Source organism: Rhinolophus ferrumequinum, chromosome 4 (genome assembly GCF_004115265.2).
Source record: "Rhinolophus ferrumequinum isolate MPI-CBG mRhiFer1 chromosome 4, mRhiFer1_v1.p, whole genome shotgun sequence".
In the NCBI taxonomy this organism is placed as follows: domain Eukaryota; kingdom Metazoa; phylum Chordata; class Mammalia; order Chiroptera; family Rhinolophidae; genus Rhinolophus; species Rhinolophus ferrumequinum.
The window spans coordinates 52,300,441-52,325,521 of record NC_046287.1 but is presented as its reverse complement, the minus strand read 5'-3'; the positions used below and the strand labels follow the sequence as shown (position 1 = coordinate 52,325,521).

The 25,081-nt window shown below is 35.9% G+C and overlaps 1 protein-coding gene across 3 annotated transcripts in view; it reads right to left on the bottom strand.

Annotated features, from left to right (window-relative positions):
- The window catches only part of MYO16 (myosin XVI), a 550,393-nt gene that overhangs the window by 359,014 nt on the left and 166,298 nt on the right, over positions 1-25,081 (bottom strand). For all 3 annotated transcript variants that reach the window (XM_033105065.1, XM_033105062.1, XM_033105063.1), the window contains exons 3-4: positions 14,947-15,017; positions 6,516-6,659 (exon numbers count right to left, since the gene is read on the bottom strand). In XM_033105065.1, the coding sequence (XP_032960956.1) occupies positions 6,516-6,659; positions 14,947-15,017 (215 nt within the window). The remainder of the gene's footprint in view (positions 1-6,515; positions 6,660-14,946; positions 15,018-25,081) is intronic.

The window sequence follows — 25,081 nt, the reverse complement described above, 5'->3', positions numbered from 1 at the left end:
CCTTAGGTAAAAAACTTGACATTTGCCCAATTTCCTTATTTGATCAACTTGCCTTTAGATCAAGTGAGATAAATTAAGTAGGAAAAACAATGAAATGTGCCCACTGATTTCATCACAAAGATATATGACCAAAGTGTCCTTGGCAAGCGCCATGCTGAGGGGCTCGAGTGGACAGGAAGCAGACTCTGTGGATGGATGGAAGAGTGACCGGGAGGAGACAAACTAGGCTCAGCAAGAGCATATTGTTCTTCTGAGAAGCTCGGCCACGCGAACGAGAAAGACAATAGGTTGACAACTGGAAAAAATTAATTTGATTTATTTTTCTTATTTTTTTTAATTAATGGAAGATACCAGAACATAACTATACATTTAAAAGAAAAAGCTAATAGAACAATTATGAAAATGAGAGATGATGAAGGAGAAACCCTTGGAGAGGTAGTAATTAGTGGAATCTAAGAGAAGATGGGGGAAGATTTAGCTTATAAAGGAGAACAAACATCTCTTTAAGAATGAAAGAAAGACTGAATAAATAGAAAAAAGAACAACCAACAGTTTGCTAGTAGGAAGTAGAATGCAGTAAGCCTGAAGAGTTTTCAATTTTCTCAGTGAGGCTGAAGTCAATATCAACTGTTGAGAAAGAGAATAAATATTATATGATAGTCATGAACGTGGAAAGCTAATGAGGCTCTTAGTTCACTTCTGCCATAGTTTTTATTGAATAATCAGACTTACTTTGAACCATTTGGATTTATAGCTTATTTTCTAGGGAGGACTGACTATAACCTCCCAAAGTAGCAGAGTACCATATGTCTTAATAGTTTACAAATCAAAGTGATGGAAATGGTTTTTTATAACTAAAACACATAATATTTTAGAGTAGTATTTAACCCAGGAATAGTCTACGCAACCAATGAGTTTTGGAATGATTTAATTTTGATCTATCAATGACTTAAGCCACCTAACACAAAACAAGCAATATGTTTTTGAAATATCATTTGCTATTTCAGTTATGACAGAATTGTTGGGTTCCAGTAGCTGCCTGTAGCGCCCATTAAAATGATCTAGTTCTACACTGCCCATAAAACACAGTCCATGACACACTTCATCCAACAGGCGATGGAATTACTAACATCACATGTTCAAACACAAAAGACCAAGGATTGAGAAAACATTAACTGCAATTTCCAACAATCATTCCTTTGTTACTGAAGTGAAACAATGATAAAGACATTACAAAGCCTCACTAAGTAAATGACTACCCATTTACTAACATTTCCTCCTGCACTTGATTTCAAGGAGTTAAAGTGTTTTTAAAGGGCTCCCCATAATATGCAACAGTAATAATTCAGCAATACATATTGCCTATCAGCCTTTTTAAAAACCAAAGCTAATTAAAATGACGTTTTATTTTTCACTTGCCATTACTCATTTCTTGAAATTATGTACAATAGATATCCTTTACAGTAAAATTTATTAAATGGTTCCAGGACATGTGAGTATGAAATCATATCTCCCCCCAAAAAAATTTTCAATAGGAGAAAGAAAAAGTCTGAGATGATTAGTCAGGAACATAGGTAATCATTTTGCCCAAACACTGGAGTACCATCTAGTGTTTTACTCAATTAAATTATTTCTCTTTCAAAATAATTAATGCCAAAATAAAAGTAATTTTTTATAATGCAAATTCAATAAACTGTTTAAAGTGCAGATTCATCACAATTTTAAAACTGCTAACAGAACAGAGTAACTTAGCAACTGTGGCTACATTACAAAATTAAATGTGAAAATTCAGATCTAGCATGCTGAAGATAAATGAAAATCTTTAATCCAAGGTCACATCAGAAAAGAAGTAAGAACTGAGCTAGGTTATTTAGAGACAATCCCCTGTGAAATCACATGGTGCAAAACAGTAAAAAAAAAAAAAAAAAAAAAAGAAGTCTATTGTTACTCTCCCAGCAGGCTAGTGATGGAGCACATACGAAGGTATTTTACAAGCATTTGTTCAAGGCACAGATGCACTGATACAACATGCTACATACACACACACACACACACACACAAAACACAAACACACACACACACACATATATATATGAACACATTAAAATAAATATGCCAAGGTTTTCAAGAGAATAAAGCCTGACATGCTTTGAGTTCATCACTTTTCAGCCTTTATGATTTATTCTTAAATAACAGAAAAGCTTCTTAAAATCTGGAATATACACATTACAGGATAATTATTTTTTTAAAAACCAGAAAATAATTTGAATTATAGAGCATTGATAACATGGCACAAAATAGAAAATATTTTTAAAACTGGATAATGTATTAGAATGTAAAATAAAAAATTTATATATGTGAGATGCTCAAATAATCAATAAAATAAGTGAAAGTCTCAGTTAATAAACTTTGTATAATTATAATGTGTATTATATCATACATAATTATATGATATATATTAAATATAAATATATATAATGCAGGAAAGTATTATTTTACTGAGAGCTAAAACACATAAATTTGGGATTCTAGAATATAATGTCTTTGATATTAAATTTCTTTATATAAAAAATAAGAATTACATAATAAGTGTATTGCTTACATCATAGAAATGTTCTATATTTCTCAAACTTCTAAGAAACTACAAAACCCTATTCAACTATAAGATGGAAACTGTAAGATAATAATAAGACTTTGTCTAAATTTTGAAAATATATTGTAGAAATTCATCATTTTCTGACTCACCCCAATTCCTAAAACATACTGGGTTTAGATGATTTCTATTTCATACTTAAAATTCTAAAAAGTGCCAATTGTTTTGCTTAGTAATAAATATAGAGTCAGCCCTCATTCACAGATTCCACAGTTGTCAATTTGCCTACTTGCTAAAATTTATTCCTAATGCCAAAATCAGTACTTGTGGTATGGGTGGCCATCCATGTACGTGTGAAAAGTGAAAAATTTTAATCACCCAATGTGCAGGTTTGCAGCTGAGATTCCTCAGGGAGACACTCTGACTTCTTGTTTCAGCGTTCACAGTGTAAATAAATGTCCGTATTGCAGCCTTTTAGCACCACATTTGTTCATACCTCTGAGCCTTCTGTTGGTGATTTCATTGTTTAAAATGGTTCCCAAACATAGTGCTAAAGTGCTTTCTAGTGTTGGTAAGTGTAAGAAGGCTGTGATGAGCTTTAATAGAAAATACGTGTGTTGGATAACCTATATTTGAGCATGTGTCATAGTACTATTGGTCATGAATTTGATGTTCATGAGTAGACAATATATTAAATAAGGTGTCATTAAACAGAAACACATATAAAATAAGGTTTGTACAGTTCTTTTGAAGAATATATTGTGACCAGAGGCCTGCAGGAGCCTAACACAGTATTTCCCCTAGGAGCAATAATTCAGGATTCATTAACTCAGTGTGCTGGTGACTTTATACAACATAACTACCACAAATAATGAGATCAATTGTGTGCATAATATTTCTTAATTTTCCTCCCAAATTCTAAATAACCACGTTAGAAAGCTGTGCTTGAAAGGGAAATGTGTGATATTAAAATACAAGAGTGATCTAATTAGTAGTCCACTTTGGGGACTTTTAACTCTATCATAAAGAATATTGCAGCAGATAAGAGTGGTCAGGGGTGCAGGTTCTTAAGTTGGCCTCTATGGGATCAAATACTGTCTCTGTCTCTACTATCTGACTTTCAGCATGTAGATTAGCCTCTCTGTGCATAAGTCGATTCACCTATTAAAAAGCAGAAAATCTAGCACATACAAAATAGAATTTTATGAGGACAACCTGAATTAATAATTATAAAGCATGTACAAAAGTACCCAACACATAGGGAAGGCTATATAAAAGTTAATTATTAGTATCTGATGGTTGTATAGATCATTTGGTAAAAGTACTGACAACACTCACAGTAGCTATACCTACTCCAAAATATAAAATGTTTGTGATTCAATTAAAATATCAAGATTCTAATGCTATTTAGTATATGATGACCACACACACACACACACACACACACACACACACCCCTCTACTTAACAAAAATTCACAATCATTATCTCAAAAATCAATGCAAATTTTTATAGATAATGACTTCCTGAAGAATGTGATTCAAATATATTTTTCAATCATTTTTAAACCCAACCCCATGTATCTTCATTCAAACATTCTTTTCCATTTCAACAAACCCAAATTGCAATCCTATATTCTCGGGCCAAAATAGTACAAATCATCCCTGACTCTTATTCTTTCTCTCAAGCCCTAAATCCAATCCCACACCAAATACTGACAACCTGATGTTCAAAATATCCAGATGTCAGCCACTTCTCGTGCTATGTCTAGCCTGGATAGTGGCAACAACTTCCTATGAGTGTTCCCCGTACTTCCCTTCCCTTTGTCTATTGTCAACAGAGCATCCAAAGTGCTCTTTTTAAATGTAAGTCAAATCATGTCACTTCCCAACTCAAAACCCTCCAAAGGCTCCCTTAATCACCTGGGGTATGTAAAAGTACATGCTAACTAACATCCTTGCAACAGCCTCGATTAGCTCCATTGCCTCTCTGAGTTCATGTCCTGCTCTGACCTCATCTGCTCCACTTGAGCTGCACTGGTCTCCTTGCTGTTCTTCAAGCACAAGAGGTTGCCACACAGCTTTGCACTTGCCGTTCCCTCTGCCTGGCAGCCACATTTCCACGGGGCTTGTGGCTCAAATCACCTTCTCCAATAGGCAATCCTTTAATACTCTCTATTCCTTTCTTCTTATTTCCTCCAACAATTCTTTTTAGTTGACATACTGTGTATTTCATTCACTTATATATTTGTTTTCTGTTTTTCCCCAGGAGAATATAAGCCACAAGAGTCAGGGATTTTGGCTTCATTTGTTCCCTGCTGACCCCCCTTAGTACAGAACAGAAGGCATTCAAATATTTACTGAATGTGTGAATATGCACAGTCTCTCTTACTCACCAATAGGCTTTGGAAAATGAAAAGTATATTGGACATGGAGCACTAAATACACAATGGCATGTAAGTAAAATAAATCTCAATTTTGAGGCTGTTAGCAGGAACATATTTCTATATTAATTATAATTTTTGTGGCAATGTATTTCATCAACATTTATTTGAAAGTAAATTATTTCTGTGGATAGATGGTGGGCTGCCTATAACATGGTGGCAATGAGCCTACTCAGACATGCTAATCCATTAACGAAATTGCTTGATGGTACACTTACATCGCTTGCTTTTGTTTGCTTTTGCCATTACTCTATGATGTAAAATGCCTTTTTTTGTTCACTGCATAGCATACAACATAGTAGTCAGTCTATAAATATTTGCTGAATGAATGAATAAACTATAATTTACTTGAGGGAAGAAATTATATTAAAAATAGTTGGTGATCAATAACTATTAGTTAAACGAATGAAGATAGTTGATGAGTATATGAAGTTCACTGAATAATAGTAAGTAGGAGATGTATAATTTTCCATATGAGGTCAGGCTATTCTATGGTGTGAGAAATGGCATTGCAGAACCATAAATATGAATAGTTTGACAATTATAGATTTAACTCTATGTTTATACATGAAATAAAACCAGTTTCTATTTGTCAATTCTGTCTGGTAAAGAAAAGCAACATCATCAACACTGCGACCATAAAACCAGTTTCTATTTGTCAATTCTGTCTGGTAAAGAAAAGCAACATCATCAACACTGAGACCATTTGTGTGCTGAAGTAAGCACTTCTAAATATAAGTATAAAATGAGTAGGATGAGGAATTCTAGAACAGGTAAAAAAAAATGAATGTGGCTATAAGACACTTTTTAATAGAAATTAGTTGATAATACCAATATTAAACTCAGGCTGACTTTCAAAAATTGGCCTGCCATTCTTTCACTTATTTTTTAATTTACATATTCAACAAGTATACATTGAGTGTCTATAAAGTACTGGCACTATTTTTTAACAAAAGAATTAACGTATGTATAAAGATCAATATTATGGTCTAAGCTATAATTGAAAACAACTCCAATTATTTTTGTACTAAAATTTTTCATTTTCATATAAATAAATGTAGACAGTTCCTTAGTATATGTAAGCACAGGAACAGAGATTCAATACAAGCCATTATCTCCTTATTACTGTATGCTTAGTTGGCTAAAATTTAGGAGAATTAATTGAAAAATAAACAACAACAATTATCAAACTATTATAGTTAGGACTGATTTGCAAAGCATCAAGGCATATAATATCCAAGAAAAAGGCAAGAGCAATAGAGCCTGGCATAATATCTATATAATTTGTTTTATAAACTATGCAATCCACAATCCTAATCTCTAATTATCTTACAATTCCAGGCAAAAAAAGTCATGACATTTTCACATATTTTTTTCTCAAGTGAAGTATTACATGTTGTGAAATATTATTAGATAATTATGTAGACTTTTACATGCCATCAAATCTTCAAATGGTAATAAACTAAATTGGTTTACTTACTAACACTAGGAGCAGGACAATATCAGGGTTGTCACATGCACAGGCAATGTGCATTGGTGTCCAAAAATCTTCATCCTGGTGGTTGACATTGACCCCTCTGTCAATCAGGATCTCTGCAATGAAGGCATTATCATACCGAGCACACTGAAAGAAAGAAAAAAAGGAAATATAATATTATAACAAACTATGATAAGGTTTATTCCAAGTTTCCATGGATAGAAAACTTCAATACCAATTTTGGAAATTTAAAGGTGGAGCTAATCTGGGAAAGAATGCATGCATGTTTCCTAAGTTTTAACCTACAAGGAAAGGGCATATATAAAACTTGGGAAATTGAGTCCATGGACAGTGGAAAGAAAATTAAGAAAAAAGGGGCAGATATTAAAAAAAGGAAAAAAAAATTTCACTACTTGGGTCCTCCTCATCTATAGATACTAGTATTAGAAAATCTTGGCTTATTTATCAGAATTATCTTTGTAAAACACAGACTTGATCATATGGCCCATTTGCTGTAAAACATGCAGTTTGCCATTGCCAAAAGAATAAAATTTCACCATTTTATTTAATCCAAGACAGCCAAGACCCTTCACAGCCTTTCTAACTTCATCAATCATCAATCAACATTCTCAGAGGTAGCCTTCACACTATGCACTATCTTGTAAGACAACATGCTCTCTTGTAAGTTAACTGTAATAATTAAACAATCTTCTAACAAAACTTTTAATGATTCCAAATACTGTATTTTATAGATATTTTATAATATGCTAAATCAAAACCTTCAGGAACTTACTTTGTTCTTATTTTTCATTTAATATTTATAGCTAGAACTTATATTAATATTATTAGATTGGTGCAAAAGCAATTGTGGTTTAAAAGGTTAAAAATAATTGCAAAAACCACAATTACTTTTGCACCCACCTAATGTCTGTATAAGTCAGGGCTGGCTTCATGGTGCATGATCTATACAGTTGTGCTTAGATGCATCCTCACTTGGTTTAATACTCTGCTGTCGTCCTCTTGAATTTTTAATCACTTTTGTAGAATCCCACATATTCATTTTGCACTGGGCCCGGAAAATTATTCAGCTCTTGTATAAGCCTTTTTCATATTTGTATCATATGCTACATTAATGTCAAATACATATTAATAGAATTAGTAAAAAAAAAAAAAAAAAAAAAAACCTATTAGTATGTTAAATGCCTGTCAGTAAAATGTCTGGGTTGTAGGATACATGTTTTTTATAATATTTGGGTGTGTAGAACAGACTTCCCTCTCAAAAAGAAGTACAAATCAATGCTACCACCAGAACTTCTGTCATACCAACGTATCCACCTATTCATTGGATTAAAAGCAATTCATTGGAGGACTTCCACTTTTGAGCAACAGCGACTATATTTACTTTCCTACTTAAATCAACTAAATAAACACAAAGGATGACCTCTGAGAGCTGGGAAGGAAACACAGCAGCCCTAATGTTGCTGTTGCTCCAGCTACTGCCTTGAGGGAGTTCCCAAGCTACAGCACAGACAAGAGAACCCCAACCAACCAGGGCCACTCATGAGGAGGTCCAGTGAGACCAAGTTGGCTGGAATGCACAGAACAGAGTAGCAGAGGGGGCAAAATGACCCAAAGGGAGAACATCAAAGATCTGCAGATACTCCCCTCAAGTATTCTGCTGTCATGATCAGTTCTAGGAAGCGACCCAAGGTCAGAGAAAGAACTTCCTGAAAGGGAAGAGGACTCAAAGCTCATAAATTGCCAGAAATAGTGCCGCTTTCCACCAGCCAGGCTGGAATGAATCCTCATAATTGATGGGACAATGGTAGTGTACCAGATGTATTTTGCCTCCATAATGGGAAAATATTGGCCCTAAACATTGCTCTGTTTCCTCCTAAAACAAATATTAAATTCAAGTTCAGAAAGGATCAAACTATTTCTAAATAAATTAAGTGACCCAAAACGAGCCCAAGATTATTTACAGAAATACAAAACTATTCAGTCCCCAACAAGGCAAATTTTGCTCTGTCTAGTATCCTAGAAAAAACTACCAGATATACAAAAAGGTAGGAAAGTAGGACCCACAATGAGGAGAAAAGTGATCAAAAGAAACCAACTCAGAAGTGATACAACTATTAGAAGTAGCAAATCTGAGGGCTAAAACTGTTATTTTAACTACATTCCATATGTTTGAAAAGGTAGGGGAACTATTGAACACTGTAAGTAGAAATAGGAAAGGTAATTAAACAGGCTCAAATTTAACTTCTAGAGATGAGAAAAACAAAGGATGGGATGAAAAATATACTACTGGACAGGATTAACGATGGACTAGATACTGCAGAAGACAAGATTATTGAACTTAAAGACAGTAATATCAATTATACAAAATGAAACACAGAGAGAAAAATGACTTAAATGAACAGAGCATCAGTGAGCTGTGGAAAAAATTCAAACAAACTAACATCGAATAGATGAATAGCATGGAAATGGGGACTACGTGAATATATTTATGTTTTTATTATGATTTAATTACCTTTAAAATTAGTAATTAGAAGACAATCCAATTTGAAAAATTAGGTAAAAGATTTCAACTGATACTTCACCAAAAAAACATGAGATAAATGAATTGTGGTTCATAATCATAATACGTAGTCATTGAAGAATATTCATATCTTACTCCATTACCAGATAGCCTCAAGAACATACAATAAGTTACGATGCACAATCATGGTGTCAGTTCCATGTAGAGGAAGATATGAGCAGGCATCGGTATTGGGATGCACTGAAGCCCTTGGGGCAAAGTCAACAAATAAAGTATGAGGGATTAGTTTCAGTTTTGAACTAAGCTCTTTGCCTATCTGATGCTTCGCATCATGTGTAACTGTGACAAAGGGTCACTACTATCAGCCCTGATGGTATGAACTGTGACCTGGTCCACAGTACCTGCAAGTTTGGATACAATGACTGAGAAGGTGCGGACGAGAGTATGAAAGCTTAATAAACTTTTAGAATTTGGGGCCTGGATCCATTTCTTTTTAGGAAATTCGTAAGGAAGTAATTTGTAGTGTACTCTCATATCTTTTGGCTAGTTCACTGCATAATCAACAAGGATATGACCCCTCCTTCTGTGCCTGTCAAGATATCCTCAACCTGCACCTCAGGAATCCACATTTATAATTCAAAGATACCCACGGTTTGGTTTTTCACTGTCTTTTACTAAAAAAAGAGTTAATTAGATACAGTGTTAGAAGTGCTATCACCCCTCTCAAGTAATGTTATTTTTAGACTCACATTTCAGAGGATTATGAATAATAATTTGACAGCAATAAATACCTTCTAATAACACTTGTCTGAAAACATTATGATCGTTGAACATTCCTGTTACATATTCTTACAATATTATTGTTAGATGGTAAACCTAATTCTCCCTAAAAAAGAATTTTCTTCAAGTTAGTATGTTTTCCTCCCAATTCAGGTTGTTTTCCATCACTTCAACCAATGTCTGGTGGCACTTTATAGCACCAGAAAAAAGGCTGAACTGCCACTTTATCACCCTCAACAGAACTCTGAGACCACCCGTTATCTCCACCTGCAGTATGGAGCCAAGTGTCACAGCATCTCTAGTCACTATCCTCTACCTCTCAAAGTGCCAATCAGGGCTAGTGACATAATTTGTGGGACCCAGTACAAAATGAAAGTGTGGGGCCTCTTTTTCAAAAATTATTAAGAATTTCAAGGGTGTCAGGATGGCTCAGATGGTTAGAGCATGAGCTCTCAAAAACAAAGGTGCCAGTTCAATTCCCACATGGGATGCTGGGCTGGGCCCCCTGCAACTAAAGATTGAAAACGGTGACTGGACTTGGACCTGAGCCATACCCTCCACAAGTAGACTGAAGGACAATGACTTGGAGCTGATGGGCCCTGGAGAAACACACTGTTCCCCAATATCCCCCAATAAAATTTTTTAAAAAATGAATTTCAAAATGATCACAGCGGAGCTTGAAACAAAGCATGGGCCCTTCTAAGCACAAAGCCCTGTATGACTGCATGGACCACGTGCCCAGGAAGCCAGCTCTGAATGGCCAAGCCTCTTAATCAACCTGTCTCCCAGAATTCCTCAAGTCCATACATTACTCTTTCTCTCATTGACATCATCCCTTTGCTCCCATTTTGTGCCTCTATTTGCCTCCCTGCTTCTTGTTGTACCATCTTGGATGGATACCTCCAATTTCACATCCCCCAAGAAATTCCCCAGAAACAGCATCATGGAGGGTATGATTAATTTTATCGCCAATGTACCCTTGTAGCTTTGGCCCTTTCTCTTCTGGAAAAGTAAAGGAGGTTGGAGTTACATGGTCGATGCCCAGAGGATCTGGTGTGAGTGGGCAGGGCAAAGTGTGGACAGCTTCCACATAGTGACCATTTTTGTCAACACCTAGAAGGTGTTTGTAAAATATTTATTTAGACATTTTCTCTAGTGTCCTACTTTTCTGCCTCTCTTCAAAATATGCTATTTACTCCTCAATTTAAAAAAAAAAATATTAAGCTTTTGAGCCACCTCTCTTGTAGTAAGTTGCTGGTTATAGCTACTTCTTACAGCTCCTGAGACTTCAGAGAAATGTAGAGTGAAGCCCAAGATCAGCCCTATAAAGGGCATCAGGTTTTCTTGTAAGAGTAGGAAAGTGATCTACAACATTTAGAATTTAAGCTTCTAATAAAAAAACAGTCCTAACTATTTTTGTGTTAACTTCTTTTATTATATGAAACACATATGCTTATTATTTAAGATTTTAAAGTATTGTATAAAAGAAAGAGTAAAAATCATAGACCTTGTCAACTTCCCCCAAACTGAGTCACTGTTAAAAATGTGTCTAGTCTTCAAGAATTTCCCTGCTGATGAAAAAGTATGTATGTATGTATGTATGTATGTATCTCTCTCTCTCACATACACACACACACACACACAAACACACGTATATATACGTATATACGTGTGTATATAGCTATATATGTGTGTATGTGTATATATATATATATATATATATATATATCTCACTTCCCCATCAATCTATCTGATTGAACTATACATATACTATTCTCTAGATGCTTTTGATATTTATCAATATGTCTTGTACATATTTGCATATCTGTCATAGCTGAATATTTTTTAAACTTTATTACAATATAGTTGGCATACAATATTAGTTTCAATTATACAACGTCGTAGTGATTTGACAGTCATATATACCTTACAGTGTGATCATAATCAGTCTAGTAACCACCTGTCATTATGTAGTTATTATAATATTATTGTCATATTCCCTATGTTGTACACTACATCCCCATTGTTCATTTATTTTATAACTGGAAGTTTGTACTTCTTATTGGCAACTATCTGGCAACTCTCCTCTCTGGCAACTATCAGTTTGTTCTCTGTACCTATGGGTCTGTTTCTGTTTTGTTTAGTTTATTCATTTGTTTTGTTTTTAGGTTCCACATATAAGAAAAATTATATGTTGTCTTTCTCTGACTTATTTCACCTAGCATAATACCCTCTAGGGCCATCCATGTTGTCGCAAATGTAAGATTTCATTATTTTTTCTAGCTGAATAACATTCCATTGTGTGTGTGTGTGTGTGTACACATCATACACACACACACACACACACACACACACACATCCTTTTTATCCATTCATCTATTGATGGACACCTAGGTTGCTTCCATATCTGGGCTATTGTAAATAATGCTGCAATGAATATAGGGGTGCACATATCTTTTCAAATGAATGTTTTTGCTTTCTTCAGATAAATACACTCAAGAGGAATTGCTGAGTCATATGGCAGTTCTACTGTTTGAGAAATCGCCATACTGTTTTCCACAGTGGCTATATCAATTTACAACCTAACCAACAGTGTACCATGCGTTCTTTTTTTCCACATTCTCACCAACACTTATTATTTGTTGCTTTTTGATGATAGACATTCTGATGTGTGAAATGATATCTCACTGTGGTTTCAATTTGCCATTTCCTTGATGATTAGTGACACTGAGCACCTTTTCATATGTCTATTGGTCATCTGTGTGTCTCCTTTAGAGAAAAGTCTATTCAGACCCTCCGCAAATTTTTAATTGGATTGTTTTCATTTTTGATGTTGAGTTGTATGAACCCCTTATATACTGGGGATGCCAAAAAAAAAAAGGTATACAAATAGACCCTTTGATCAACATTGCTCAAGCAGTAGTTTGCCATAATCAGAAGTGTCTGGACGGTCGGTGATGGTAGCCACTTTGAGCACCTCTTGTAATTGCAGAAGTCAAATGTGACTTGTATTCACATATTTTGTTATTGGTATATATTGACTATTATAATTTTAATAGATTTTTTCCTTTCTTAAAATGTGTATACATTTTTTGGCACCCTCTGTATTTTTTATATTAACCCCTCATCGGATATATCAGTTGCAAATAACTTTTCCCAGTAACTAGGTTGTCTTTTCATTTTGTCAGTGGTTTCCTTTACTGTGTAGAAACTGCTTAGTTTGATATAGTCCCATTTATTTATTTTTGCTTTTGTTGCCCTTATCCATGTAGCTCAATATTTTTAATAGCTGCATGGAATTCCACTGCTTAAATCACTGTCTTTATGTTAAAACTAGAATTCACAGGTAAAAGAAAGAATATTTCTTATTTCTAGTGTATTTCACTTAAGCTTCACTATGGTCTGCTGCTGTCAAAGGACCAAATTAAAAGAATTTGCATTTCACCCTCCATTCAACAGGGTTTTATTAGCAACAGAAGGTCCTCCTCCTCGATGGCTCATTTATTAAAGGCCATGAAATAAAATCCTGGGTAGCATTTTAGCAAAGCTTATGTGATTCTGTTTTCAATTCCATAAATATCATGCTTTTTTAAAAGAGTAAGGGGGTAGGAGGAATAGTAGAAGAGGGTAAAGGGGGTCAAATATATGGTGATGAAAAGAGAACTGACTGTGGGTAGTGAGAACACAATGTGATACATAGATGATGTATTACAGAATTGTACACTTGAAACCTATGTAATTTTATTAACCATTGTCACCCCAATAAATTTTAATTTAAAAAAAAAAGAGTTTAATCTGAGTTTCCATCTGTATTATCCTCATGAGTCTAAACTCTTGGGTACTGATACTTTTACTTGTTGTCAGTATTTCCTCTCTGTCTCTAACAGTACCTGACACCTGCCTTAGGTTTGATACATGAATTACTTAATGAAGCATAGGTAAACAGACAAATTTAGAGGTGTCTGTTGAAAATTTATTTTAAAAAAAGATAAAGCTAAACATTTTATTTGCCAAAAAGTACTAAAACTTTTTTAAAAAGCCTTATGTTTCTCAAGTATCTATCTGTAATAAAGTGGGAATTGTTCATCTCCAACATAAAAGTTATTGTGGCACTTCTTAAGAGAACTGTCCTACAGAAATCTACATTTAAGAGTCTGGTACTCAATGAATAATAATTGAGTTAAATAAATGAAACTCTGGGAAATCATAACAATATCTACAGCTTATTCTGGATGCCCCACAGACACAAATACCGCCTTTTTCTCAAAGACACTGATCTAAGAATATATAATTAGAGCTATGGTGCTGATAAAGCATAGGCTTCCTAATGTGGAATGCCTAAAAGGTAGGGCGAACTGCACAGCAATCTACTCACATGTGACATTTTCAATGGCTAAATTGCCTTTTAAAGTATCTAAGTCATTTTGAAACCCTGTAATTTTGTCTCTCTGGCAACCTGTAATTTTTCATTTGTTTTTATTTATTCAGTAACTCCAGGCAAAGGAGACTCAGCACTGAGCTCATAATCTGCAGCACTCACTACCTTTTTCTTATATCTATTTCAGTTTCCATCTTTCTCTTCATCTTTACCTCGCAACCTATGGCTAACAGTATAAAAACAAAATATATCTACGTTGGATCGAGAGTTAGTAAAGTGTTTCTCATCTAGCTTATCAATTTAATATTCTCATTTTGATTCTTAAAGAATGTAGATAAGTTTTATTGACATTTATATGAGCGGGGCCACAAGCGGAGTATAATAATAAAGTTCACTGAAGCAATAAAGACAACTTATAAATGTAAGAGAGACTGATTGCCTAATACTCTGTAATTGATACAATACTCTCTTGCTTATTTGTTGAATACTATTCATTTTCAAAAGCATCTTCTTTAGGGCAGAGACTCTAACTCCATTTGCTGCAGATTATTTACAAACTGTAATGAAAATAATTACAAAATGCTAATTTATTATTATCCACACATGTTAATTTGAAACACATCATTTTGCTGATCATTTGTCAAATGTACATTTTGCTACTGAGTTTTGAGCTCATAAGCGATTCTCCTTTTCCTTGGGGTCACCACACTTGCACTGGTCATTACAATTCTTACCAGATGGAGCAAGGACCCTCCTGAGGAAACGGGAGTGTGGGGGTCTGCTCCCTCCTTCAGGAGTCGAAGTGCTGAAAGAATGAAAACGGAGAAGAGAATTAGAGCGCATCTCTCTTCCACACCCTGAACTAAATGTGGTAGCATTTCATCAATGTCTACAATGCCAACAACCACGGAAGCCAAAGAAGACACCTTCATTGCCATTTGACCTTATTTCTTGCACTTACAATCGGCATCATTTCTCTTCACACTGATACTTACCCCACGATTTGTCAACGTAATCACCTGTTACAGCCACGCAAATTATTCAAAATGGGGAACAAATTTTTACAGTTCATTGTTTCAAAGTGCCTAGTTTATATATCCTTTATAGAACAAAAAATAAATTTAAAGAAATGAGTTCACTAGGTTCATATAGGTATTAGTTTCCTTAATTTTTAGTGTTTTAAACTCATTAGGACCCCTTGGTGTACAACAATAAAAGTTGACATTTGGAACATTAAACTTCTATTCATGTCATTACCCCTTGGCAGTGCTTACGCCAATTCTCAAAAAGCACTATGGGAAAAAGCCTTTTGCAGCTAAATTACTAATGTCAAATAGATGAAAACATATGCCAATTTTCAGAACAAATACACAGTTGGAAGGTGACCTATGTTTCCATTTGAACAGCAAAGGTCAATTAGTACCGTGTTTCCCTGAAAATAAGACCTAGCAGGACAATCAGCTCTAATGCATCTTTTGGAGCAAAAATTAATATAAGACCCGGTCTTATTTTACTATAAGACCAGGTATAATATAATGTAATATAATGTAATGTAATGTAATGTAATGTAATAAAATACAATATGAGACCGGATCTTACATTAATTTTTGCTCCAAAAGACACATTAGAGCTGATTGTCCAGCTAGGTCTTATTTTCGGGGAAACACGGCAGGTACACGGACTGCCACAGGCATTAGGAGATTAATAGTATTACATTCTCTGCTCTTACAGTGGCTGTAAGACTAGCCTTATACAGAGGCTCATCAATTCCCCAAAGTGCTATAATGGTTTCCATGGCTAATAGCAGTATAATTTTAATGAAAAGCCATTAATGCATTTCCCACAAAAATATGACTAAAGCAACAGTCATTCTTTTATTCCATTATGACACACAAACCGCACAAAATGGCTCAGATTCAAACTCATACTTCCCTGAGCATATTGTCTTTCCTTTATATTTTTCTGTCATTGGAATATTACCTGAATGTACCTTTTTTTCAGTGGCACGCTAAATCTTTCATGTGTCCCAATATCCAGTCTGTTACCATCTTCCTGAACTCTAATTGCATATCACAAAAGGTGTCATGGGTCTTGGCAGACACCATTAGTCCTGCACAGTTTCCTCTCGGGGAAGGCCATCTCTTTGATAATGTGTGCAATAGGTGTGAAGAGGGAGGCAGATCAGCCACTCCGACATGGGGGTAATGTGGTAAGAGTAAAGACAGCCCACATCCAGACCCGTGTGCTCGTCATACTGCCTGTCCTAAAACCAGAGTGCCCTTTGTCCAAATCTCTCTCCTCAGAGAAGCCAAACACATTTCCCATTCTACCTGACAAATGGCAATACTTGGTTGGACTCTTTGATCTTACACCTGTTCACTCCAGCTCTCCCCCAGAAAGCAGTTTCTAAATAGAAGCATGTCCACATCTACTCATTTACTAAATGACTTTCCTGTGATAATATTCTTCCTTCAATTAAGAATTTCTTTTCATAACCTGAATTCTCCTAATGTTGGTAGTTTGTTACAAAAATGTCTCTTATAGGATCAACTATAACCTGATATCACGTGGTACATCTACTTGCTGACTTGGGTATCTTCCTTCTCTGCCATTAGGATAAAAATTCAGGAAGGTAAGGTCCTTGGAAGTTAAGGCCTTGGAAGAAATATCAATAATTTAAGAGACACGGATGACACCATCTTAGTGGCAAAAAGCAGCAATGATTTGAAACAGCTTCTAATGAAAATGAAAGAAGAAAGCAGGACTGCATCTGAACATCAAGAAGACAAAAATCAGAAGCAATATGAAACTTTAAGGTAGACATTGAAGACACTGAAATTGTTAAAGATTTTGTCCAACTTGCTTTAGTCATGAGTTCAAATGGACACTGCAGCCAAGAAATCAAGAGAAGGCTGAGATTTAGAAGGGCAGCAATGGAAGAATTAGGAAAGATCACCAAGAACATAGATGTGTCATCAGATACCAAGGTTAAGATAATCCACACCTTCATATCCCCAATTATTATGTACAGATGTGAAAGTTGGACAGTAAAGAAGGCTGATAGATGTCTTTTTCCTTTGAAATATAATGCTAGAGATTTCTATGGATACCCTGGACCACCAGAAAGATGAACTAAGTGGGTCCTAGAGCAAAAATAAGCCTGAAACATCACTGGAGGCAAAAATGACAAAATTGAAGCTGTCCTACTTAGGGCACATCATAAGAAGGCAGGGTTCTTTGGAAAACTGAATAATGCTGAGAAAAATAGAAGACAGCAGGAAAAGAGGAAGACCAAATACGAGATGGATTGACGCCATAAAAGAAACCATGGACGTGAGTCTCCAGGAGCTGAGCAGGGCTGGTGAGGACAGTACATGGTGGACAACACTCATTCATATGATCCCTGGAGTTGGATCCAACTCAATGGCTTATAACACAGTAAGATCCTTGCCTTTCTTTTCTTCACTGTTTCTGAGAAACACCCTGTTGCGTGGTATGTACATGCTATTTCTTGCTCTATTTCTCCACGTCTCTCTATGCATATAATAAATGAATGCACTTCTTGTTCCCTCACATGCTTTTTACCTTTAATTTTAAGAAGTCTATTCAAGACAACCGAAAGTTCATTAAATATGTTTATCAATGGTTTCCTTTGAAGATATATAGCACTCTTATCCTAAGAGTATTTGTTTAGCAAATGAAATTATTCATCTTGAATTAACTAATATCAACACTTTATAGTCTTTATAGCAAAGCATTTGTACAAGTGTGATCTCACTACAAATATAGCGTGAGGCAGATTATATTGTATTAGTTAAAACATTCGTAAAACGCCATCATATTTTTACATACAATCCACCACACCCATGTGTAGTGAATTACACATAATAGAAATCAGTCATACCCTGGTCTTGAGGTTAGACAGATTTAATTAAGTAGAAGGCCTGTCCCCACTGGAAAAGCTGCTAAACTTCTCCATGCCTCGGGTTTCTGTCAGTAAACGAATGAATAATCGTTGGACTCACGTCATAGGGGCATTACAAGAATTAAATGAGGCACAATATGTAGCATGCTTATCATGTCTCCTAGCACTTGGTAAAGATCACTAAATGATTTCCATTAGTATAATTGCTGTGTCATAAAACCCCATAATAATGTGTCATAGAATCCATATTCAAGGTTTATTCTAAATTTTCTCAACCCTCTGATTATTAAATGTTGAATTTAAGTATAGAATATAAGCAATGCAAATTTAGCAATATTCACTTGAAGGATGAGTGAGCAATTTATCATGCAGGAAAAGGGAGTGAAAGGACAACGTATAGGGCAACAGAAGAATGATGAGCAGCGGGCAGTGAACAGTCCCGTAGGAGGGGAAATTGGGGAATGGCTTGGAGCAATGCACTGCGGAGAACGACGTACACCACACTGCAGGATTTGAAGTTAGTTTGTCGCCAACCAGGAGGACCACAGCATTTTAAGCAAAGGAGGAAAAGATTCATTAGATGAGTGCTATGGACTGAATGTTTGCATCCCACAAAAATTCATATGTTGAAGCCTAATCCCCAGTGTGACTGACAATATTAGGAAGAGGAGCTTTGGGGAGATAATTAGGAGGCAATGAGGAAGGTCATGAAGATGGAGGCCTTTAGTGCCCTTAAAAGGAGATGGAGCATCCAGAGCTCCCTCTCTGGGCCCTGTGAGGACAGAATGAGAGGACATCCATCTGTAAACCAGGAAGCTAGTCATCACCAGGAGCCAAATCTGCTGGAGTCTCGCTCTTGGAATTCCAACCCTCCAGAACTATGAGAAATAAATGTTTGTTTTAGATCCCCAGTCTACAGTGGATTTGTTCCAGTGGTCTGAGGTAAGAAAATAACAGAAGTCACCACAGAGGCAATGGGGTATCTTGCTCCTACTTTCCATTTAAATTCTGCATGGAGGTTCGGGATCACCCATGGGGTGGTGGCTGCAGTGAGGGTGCATGGCGTTGTGCTGAGATTAAGAAGGGACTCTGTTTTGTTGATGGTTTCTTTTGTTGTGCAGAAGCTTTTTAGTTTGATATAGCCCCATTCATTTATTTTAGCTTTTACTTCCCTTGCCTTTGAGGTCAAATTCACAAAATCCTCTATGAAGCCAACATCCATAAGTTTAGTACCTATGCTTTCTTAGTGGTAAACACACAATGTGATATGTAGTTGATGTATTACAGAATGGAACACTTGATACCTATGTAATTTTACTAACCACTGTCACCTCAGTAAAATTAATTTTTAAAAAAAGGAATGGATTAATCAGCCTTGGACTTCATGGAATCAGAGGCACATTGCAGAGGGGACTAAGGCAGCACTGACAGCCAACATAAGGCTGAGCCCCCAAGTCCACGGAAACCAGTTTACAAGATGCAGAACATGAATGAGTAATCTCCACAGGAGCAGGATGGGCCACAGATGTGTGCTGGGAAAGCTCCAGGACAAATCGAGATGTCAAGATGGATGGATGGGAGGATGAGCACATGGATGGACGGATGGATGGAGTGATGGATAGATGGACGGATAGGTAAGTGTTTATGAATTCATTACACATTTTACTGATATAAAGGCGGTATAGCCCACAATTTACAAATAATAATTGAATATACAATACTCATTATTATAAATTCCATGTAGCCAATTAATTGTCACAGAATGCTTTTGATGACTTTTACTGAACCCTTGTATCCACAGACAATCTATGGTTAAGATTAATAAATGTGACCTTGATGTATTGGTTGATATTTTCATTGACATTGATGACTAAGAACCAGGGGTCGGGAAACTATGGGAAGCAGGCCAAGTCCAGCCCTGGCCTGTTTCTGTACAGCCTTTGAACTAAGAACAAATTTTACATTTTTAAAGGGTATGTAAGAAAAAAAAAATAAGAAACCAAAACAGAATCCAAGAAGAATGTGCAACACAGACTTTTTGTGGCCCCTAAAGCTTAAAATATTTACTATCCGGCCCTTTACAGAAAAGTTTCCTGACTCCTGAGTAAGATTAAAGTGAAACAATGAAGTATATCAGAACATTACTCATTTATCAATGACCTGAGTGACATCTTTGCTGAATCAAATAATAGGTTTTGATAATGTAATCATATTTCATCACATTTGTGCTGTTCACACCATAGTGGCAATGACACATTTTTAAATATAGACTGCATCATTAATATTTAGTTCATCCTTTCATCAATTATAAACGATCATTAAGACAACAAATCAAGCTCTGATTTGTAGCAGTTACAATTTCTGTGGTATAATTCTCCCACCATGCTTTATTTCAAGCTACCAATGTGATGTCACTGAACCCATAGTCAGGAACAGATGTGACACAGCTCACAATTATGTGACATTTCCACCATACAAACACAATAGATGTAAATAACTTCAAGAGCACAAATGAGAGAAAAGGGTAGTAAACTAATTAGGAATTGATGAGCTTTCAGTATTTGTTACTTTTGTTTTTAATAACATCCACTTAGTTGTAAGTTTATATGCTTTAGTTTGTAATATAGGCTTTGTTTTAACAATTTCACAACCAACTCACTAATTCCTGAAATTTGGACAATTGGCTCTCAGGGGCTGTAGGGTAGGCTCCAGGATATCACAGGGTGTGGCCTCCAGATGGATGAGGAACATTGTCCAAGAATGTCCAAGGATAATAAGGACACTACACCCAAGAACGTCTTTACCACAGTGACAGAGATGAATAAGCCCCAGCCCTTCCTTCATTTGACCAGACATCAGCCTACAGAGAAAAGGGATGGGGACAATTTGAGCAATTTTTTTTCCTTAGAAAGAACTATTTTCTGAAACGGCTGTTCACATAATCAGATAGAACTAAATCAGAACTATTGACTGGCTATTGACTGGTTTGCCCCTGGATACTACGGGAGGTGACCCAACATTAAGATAAAATCAACTATTAATAACAAAAACAAACCATATTCTTCACATATCGTGTTTCCCCAAAAACGAGACCTAGTTGGACAATCAGCTCTAATGTGTCTTTTGGAGCAAAAATTAATATGACTCGGTATTATATTATATTATATTATATTATATTATATTATATTATAGAACTGGTCTTATATTATATTATATTAGACCTGGTCTTAAATTATAGTACAATAAGACCGGGTCCTATATTATTTTTTGCTCAAAAAGACGCATTAGAGCTGATTGTCCGGTTAGGTCTTATTTTCATGGAAACACAGCACATACATTGCAGAGTGAGCTAAATTCTATGCCTCTGCTAAGGGTTAAAAACCAGATATGGTAAGGAACCTAGTTATAAAGATATTATGGAGAAAACACAATTTGCATAATTCATTTATAACAAAGAATTTTGAAAAAGAAGGGGGCACATTTTTATAAAACTAACACACACTGAGCACTTTATGTACTTAGGGTTTGACACAGCTCTGAGTACTTTAAATATAATAATTACTTTATCTCAACTCTACAATGTAGATACTATAATGGTCACTGTTTTACTGGTAAGGACACTGAGGCTCTGATAGATTATGTAATGTCTTAAGCCACACAGTAGGTTGGTGCATCTAGACCGGAAGTGTGCACAGTATGACTCCAAGGACTGTGTTCTTCACCAAGAAAAACAGTAGGACATTTGACCTCTCACGTCACAAGACAGTTGAAGGTCACCCCTCAACTAATGAAACAACAGGAATCAAAATCCATTTGAATGTCCTCAGAATTACTACCTTTGTGGGAAATTGCCTAAATTTAGATTAAAACACTTTGTCCAAAAAGATATGGGTTCATAGCAACCTTATAACAACATGCTTCAAATTACCGCCAGTCAAGTGAAAGGGCACCACTACTTGGAGTCTTTCTGTTACAATCAAATCTGCAAGGAAACAGCCGAAGGAAAAACTGCCATCTGGGGACTAAACAGAATAATGAAGCCTAGGTTTCCTTTTATAGTGTTACTGCTTGGAACTGATTCAGCATGTACTGTATATTTGTGGCTTCATCATCAAGCTGCCACAGAGCTCCATCGAGATGATTTGATATTTAAAAAGAAACATTCAGTCTCTAAATTTCAGCTATTGGGGTAAAAACAACTAAAATACATCACACAATTTTGCTAAGTAGCTTTACTGGGACAGGCGGTTGTCCCCTTGAATGTCCCCCACCATGACCAACAATAACCAAACCCAATGACCCACCTGGTAATCAGCATTTATTTTAAGTCTCTAGATATCACCATGGTTTACCTGTGTTGATGACAGATAGCACATTAGTGACAGCAACTTGATGATAATAAATGCTTTTGCATCATATGAACCAGTGTGACCATTTGATTGCATAGCAATCTCATATAATTCTCAAGATGATAGTGGGTCTGTAGTCATAACGATTTTACATTTAACATCAAGAAAGAAAAGAGTAAAAGAAAACATAGACATGGGTTCTAAATTTTGTCCTAGTTACAAGCCGTGCAAAAGGCATTTTCTAGACAGAGGAAAAAGGCAATAATATACACTAAAATGTTAGCAATTGGTAAACCTGGTTGAGAGGTATATGGGAGTTCTTTGTATTGTTTTCCCAACTTTTCTGTAAGTTTGATTTTATTTCTAAATAAAAAGTTACATTGAATAACCTGGTGGGGGCACTGTGGTACACGCAGCAGTAGGGGCCAAATTCTCAGTGGCAAATACTGGGATAAGATCTATCATGAATTCATAACTTGGCCCCTTTGGGGCTTGAAATAGCCCCCAAAGGTGCAAAAGTTGGTTTTTGGGGGAGAAAAATTTTAGCTTTAACAATGGTTTGTTGCCCTACAGGGGGCCACAGTACATAAGGAGATATACAGAACGCAGTATTCCAATTTCATGGTGGAGATTGTCTGGGAAGGGGTGGACAATAGTGAAAGATAGATTGAGAAGTATAAAACTAGGAAAATCTATTTTTAAAAAAAATCCTTAAATCATTCATAGAGGTTTTTTTTTTAGTTAAAGTTTATTGGCTTAAAATTTGTGTTCTATGTAGGGCAGGAAATCTGTATGTTAACAGCATTCCTGTGCAAATAGATATTTTTGTGGTGTTGATAAAGTTTATTGGCTTAAAATTTGTGTTCTATGTAGGGCAGGAAATCTGTATGTTAACAGCATTCCTGTGCAAATAGATATTTTTGTGGTGTTGATAAAGTAATTTCTATATCTCTGCTCTCTGCTTTCCTTCTTTATTCACATGGTGATGAGATAGGATATACCATTGAAAGCATTTCTTAGAGGACTATCAATTGTTATGAAAATTCTAACATCTACATTTTTAAAAGACTTCAAATTGATGTTTCTATTATCTTTTCAGAAGAAAATGGCACTTCTTCTGAAGTTATCAATTCATGATAGATCTTATCCCAGTATTTGCCACTGAGAATTTGGCCCCTACTGCTGCGTGTACCACAGTATCCCTGAGAACACATAATTTGTTCTCAATAAATACATATGTAGCCAAATTCAGCAAACCCGAACCTTGGTTTAGTGGGGTAATCTTAGCGGAGAGGGTCCAGTCTTTGCAGATGGTAAGGCTTCAGGCCAGAACACATCCTGAGCCCGGAGCTATGATTTTCAACCTTCATTAAGCTAGAACAGCTAGTAGAACTTAAAAAAAAAAAAAAAAAATGCTCAGGTTCTGTCACCAAATTCTCAAATTCAATTTAGTCAAGTCTGTGGCCAGCTAGCCACATGTTTTTAAGGTCAAGCCTCATCGGTGATTATAATATTGGGAAGGGTGGGCAGCAGTGGAAATCAGTATCCAAAGGGCTGTTTAGCTTGTGTCCATGCCAGCCTGGCAAAGGTCATAAGAGGGTCTAATAAGTTTGGAAGCTCACAGTGAGTGTCTGCCTGAAATCTATATTCAGGTGAGTGGCTCAGTCACACCTTAAGTGGTTGCTTCTGGTTTGGATCAGGTCCACATGCATCAACGGGACACTCAAAGGTGCTACTCTATTAGCCACTCTTCTGGAAAAGGAGACCTGTGAAGTTGTGGTATGGGATCAGAGCTGCATTAGAGTTCCAAACTTAGCAAAAGAACTACAGGCTAACCAGAACTAAAGGTGCACCAGAGAATCAAGTGGGCTAAGGCCACCTTAGCCACACTGACCTACCAGGCTTTGGGAAGTTAAGGCTAATTTCATATTACTGTGCATGGGTTTAAGATTTCTGGAGGTGTTGAGCCTGGGGGCCAAGAGCCCCACTGCCAGGCTGACTCAAATTCCCAACCCCAACCCAGCTGTGCAACTATGACTAATGCAACAAAAATCCACTGAATATCTTTTGTGCGCTAAGCACTATCTTAGACACTGGAGGTGTGACAGGGAAAATTTTTCTTTTAAATCTTGCCTTCATAGAGTTTATAATCTACTGGACTGCTAGTGGAGAACACAGACGACAAACAAGTGGTTACCAGAGGTAAGGGGGGAGAGGGAATAGTAGAAGAGAGTAAAGGGGGTCAAATATATGGTGATGGAAGGAGAACTGACTCTGGATAGTGAGCACATAGTGTGACATATAGATGATGTATTACAGAACTGTACATGTGAAGTATGTAATTTTACTAACCATTGTTACCCCAATAAATTTAATTAAAAATATAATAATTATATAGTAGAGGGATTTGTAATTCTCGAATCAATGGCTAAATATCCTGAATCTGGTTTTGAAAATTATTTGCCATTTATATCTTTGTATGATTCTTGTAACCCATTTCCTCCTCTTCCCCTTCAAGGAACTCACTGATATGTAGCTGGAAAGATATTCAAAAAAGGCTATAATCAAACTCATCTGTTCTATAGAATTTCTAAC